The sequence below is a fragment of the Malania oleifera genome, chromosome 4, assembly GCF_029873635.1.
Source record: "Malania oleifera isolate guangnan ecotype guangnan chromosome 4, ASM2987363v1, whole genome shotgun sequence".
Lineage (NCBI taxonomy): Eukaryota > Viridiplantae > Streptophyta > Magnoliopsida > Santalales > Ximeniaceae > Malania > Malania oleifera.
In genome coordinates, this window is record NC_080420.1 from 18,463,198 (window position 1) to 18,467,202 (window position 4,005).

General features: G+C 38.2%; 1 protein-coding gene across 1 annotated transcript; it reads left to right on the plus strand.

The window, feature by feature from the left end:
• Window positions 1-310: 310 nt before the first annotated feature.
• On the plus strand, window positions 311-1,281 carry LOC131153420 (uncharacterized). The gene has a single exon (XM_058105707.1). The coding sequence runs from the start codon at window positions 603-605 to the stop codon at window positions 1,068-1,070; it is 468 nt and encodes a 155-aa protein (XP_057961690.1). The 5' UTR covers window positions 311-602; the 3' UTR covers window positions 1,071-1,281.
• The last annotated feature ends 2,724 nt before the right edge of the window (window positions 1,282-4,005 follow it).

A 4,005-nucleotide genomic window follows, 5' to 3' on the forward strand; every position in this document is an offset into this window, starting at 1 on the left:
ATTTATTTTTCTGCATATTTTATAATATATATATATATATAAATTCTTAAAGAATTTCCTTATTTTAATGTATAAAGTGATTGTATATTTTTAGTTTATTTAAAATAAATTTGTATTATGTACTAAATTATATAAATTCTTTTCTTGCATTCCGCTCCACATTTATACTTAGGAGTATCCAAACCAAGACTTTGATTTTCGACCTGGGCCTCCCACGCCCGGCCCCTGAAAAAGGACCGTTAGCGTTAAGTGTTAACCTCGAAGACGGGCTGTAACGTCTGCCTTGCCACGACATCGCATTACTCCGTAACGCGTACGCCGCTCCTCTGTGACTGTTCTTCTTTCCATTCAAACATCTTTCCTTTTAATGCTCCTCCTCGATGGTCACAAAAGCACTCCAAGAATAAAAGAATCACTTCCAATTTTTGACAATGTCTGCCTCCATCCCTTTCGAATTTTAATTAGAAGAAAGAAACAGAGCTTCCCTCCCCTTTTTCTCCCTTCAAGGAAAATTTTCCCATTCAAATTCCAAACCCCCCCCCCCCCCTCAAACCACCGAGAGAGAGAGAGAGAGAGAGAGAGAGAGAGAGAGAGATTTGAGAATGGCAACGCTGCAAAAATTCAAGCTCTTCGCAACGCAGTGCGCGGTTCCCAGCAGTCCCAGCCGGAGCCCCGCCGCCGCCACCACCAGCCCGGTGGTCCAACTCCGCCGCCGGAAGTCCCTGCGCATGCTCCTCAGCTGCAGCAGCGCCGGCCTCCGGCACATCTCTCCAGACCGCCGACCGGCAATCGTTGCTCATCCGCCGCCGCTGACGCCGACTCGGCCGGAGAGGGACGGCCACATGCTTCGTCACACTTTGAAGGATCTGTTCGTCTCGTCGCCGCCCTTCGAAGACGATTACGCGAATCCGAAGGTGAAGTTCGGTGGAGGGGCCGAGGTGTTTGACTCGGCCGGCCCGAGGCTCAGACCCGGTTCTCCCCGACCAGGTTTTGTGGGTTTAAGGCACCGGTTAATCAGGAAGACTTGGCGGCCGGTACTGGTCACCATCCCGGAGTATGATGATATATAGGGAATTAATTTTGTAAAGGGAATTTGAAGGCACTTTCTATTTTACGAGCCTGCTGAATTTTCATTGACAAAAATGGTGAGGATGTTCTCATCTTTTTAATGTCTCCTGGCTGTGTGCTGTGCTGTGGTTGTGGTACTAACATGCAGATGCAGGGTTGGTACAGTTTTTCACTATTTTTAATCTGATCAATCATATTCTACATTTCATTAAATTATGCCATTTGTCACTATTTTTTAAAAAAAATTTTTAGCTCAAATTCTTCCATTTGTATGGATTTTTAGATAAAATTTGGCATAAAATTAATACATTTTGATCAAAATCATACAAATTTAAAATCAAATCCTGAAATTCGTGCTCCGTCTATAATCATGGTAGAGTGAAAGTACTGCAATTGCCAAGCATGAATTTGTGACAAGATTCCTAACTTGAGTGTGAGTAGCTTTAGGTTCTTTTCCTTCTTTCAGGTTAGTCACCAAATTACAGCCACAGGGAGAAGACATGACCATTTGGTCCTTTCCACTTTCCTTTTCCCAACCTATAGTTGCCTCATCTCCTTATAATTTCTTTAGCTTTCTAGGTCTCAGATGCATTTGCTTACCCTAGCAGCAATGTTGGCAAAGTTTTTGAGGGATGATATTGGGAGGGAGCAGCATATGTTCTAGTCATGTTATCATTTTGTTTGATCACATAATAAGAACTTGAGTTCTCCCTGTCTTACTTCTATAGATTTTTAATTATTTTCCTACCCTTCTTTTTATCAAGGAAGTGAATTTTAAATATCTCGGAGCATTAGGTTAAAGTAATTAACAAACTGTGCTTGCTGATAAACTAAGGGATCGAATGAATCCTTTTGATGCAGCGTAAGTGCAACACATGATGCATGCAACAATATAATAGCTTTAAAGTTTCCAACACAACTAATTAAAAGGTCATTTAGTATTATTGTCAAAAATTAGAGAAACGAAAATCAGAAACCAAAAATAGAAATTAAAAACTAGAAACCAGTAACCTGTTTGGTTAGTATTTATAAAACTAATACAAATTTTAAAAAATTAATTAAAAATGCTTATTTTCATCTTTAAATCAAATAATATTATAAAAATATGATTAAAATAATAAAATTACAACTAATACACATTAGAAAATGACTATAACAAAATTAAAATTTATTATAGGTATTTTATATAATTGTTCTACTTTCAAATTTTACTTTTACAATAAAAGTTTTATTGGACATGAAAATTGAAAAATAGTAAAAATAAAAAAATAAATTGTAATTGACTTTATTATTATTATTTAAAATTTATGATAGTTTTGGTGTATTCCCAAGAGAGGGGATGAATTTGGTGTTTAAAAATTTCTCCCTAAGTTCATCTAATTCAGCAATAGTATATTCACAACCTTAGGTCAGTCTACCCAAATGCGCCGATAAGTATAATATGTAGAATTTAAATCATGTGCATCATTCATATAATAACATACACGTGCGGTAAATATAAAGTGTGGAAATATAAATAGACACACGATATGTTATCGGGGTTCGGCCAACTATGCCTACGTCCCCGCCTCTAACTCGCAAGCTCAAGGATTCCACTAATGCTCACTTAACGGGTGGAGCAGAGCCGATTACAATCAGATCAATTAGCACAAGACTGACCTCAACATTTATAAACGCTCCTTACGGGGCGGAGAAGGCCCTAGGTCAAATTCACAAGACTGATCCCAACCTTTACACAATCCTTACCGGACTGGATTACCGCCCCCTCATGCCAAGCTTGGAAATACAACAATATGTTCACTCAAATGGTACAGTGATTATACTTTCATGTAAAGCAAATATGTACCCAATACACGCAATCACATACACATCAATAATGTAGGTTATGTAAGCTCAGTGATGCAAATAGTTGTGCTAACAACACTCAATATGGTATAATCAGTGATATGCTCAAGAGTGTTCAAAACAAGCAGTATTTTGGAATCAAAATAAAGTATTTCAATAGCACATCAATATTCCAAGTATACAAATCAGATAATCAAACTAGTTCAAAAGAGTTTTCCTCAATGAAAGATGCACAACACTAGTTTGAAAATACTTGCTTGTTTGAGAAATCTCTGCACAACAAAAATCAAGTTATTAGATACTTGCAACAAAGATGCAAATATCCTAAGCTTACTTGGTTTATCCCCACACAAGATTTATAATGAGCAAATCTATGGGATAAACCTAAGCTAAAACTCTCCAAAAGAAATATAGTAATCAATCACTCAAATGAGAGTTTCTAGCAAGTTATAGCAATCTTAAACACTTTAGAAATGTTCACACAATCTCGGAAGATATCAAATAAACGAAGATTTGAGAGTATTTGGCCAAAGAATGAATTTTCAAGAGAGGGGATTTTTTAGCTAATCACTTTGCTAATCTTCTGCTAATCTTGCAAATGAACTCATATTTATAGCCAAGGGTAAAAATATAACCAGTTGGGACATGATGGGAATAATTAAAAAAGTCTCAATTGATTAAAATGCAATTTTCCTGAATTAACCCTATTTTACTGTGGTTAAATTAATTTTAACCGGCTGAGGTTCAGGTGGCTAAACCTAGGTTCGGTCGCCCGACAAGACTCAGTAATAAAGTCCATTTAACTAAGTTTGGTCGCCCGGTTTATCATTCGGAGACCCGAATCAAAGTCAGTAGCATTGCTTCCTGACTTTGGGTGCCCGATCCTATATTCGATGGCCCAAATCCATGTGTTTCGTCGCCCGGGGTCCTTTTTGAATTAAAACAGTCGGTCACTCGAGTTGGTGGACTGTTCCTTTCAAGGGGTTCGGGCGCCAGTGGAAGATAAGCACATAATAAGTCAGTCACCCGAGAGCCCTAGTCAACTGTTGACTCGACCACATTTCCGGCGCCCGAGGAGTTTTGAACTCCAGG

What these genes read in the sequence shown, in the direction of transcription:
- LOC131153420 (XM_058105707.1), top strand. Translation starts at nt 603, where the DNA reads ATGGCAACGCTGCAAAAATTCAAGCTCTTCGCAACGCAGTGCGCGGTT.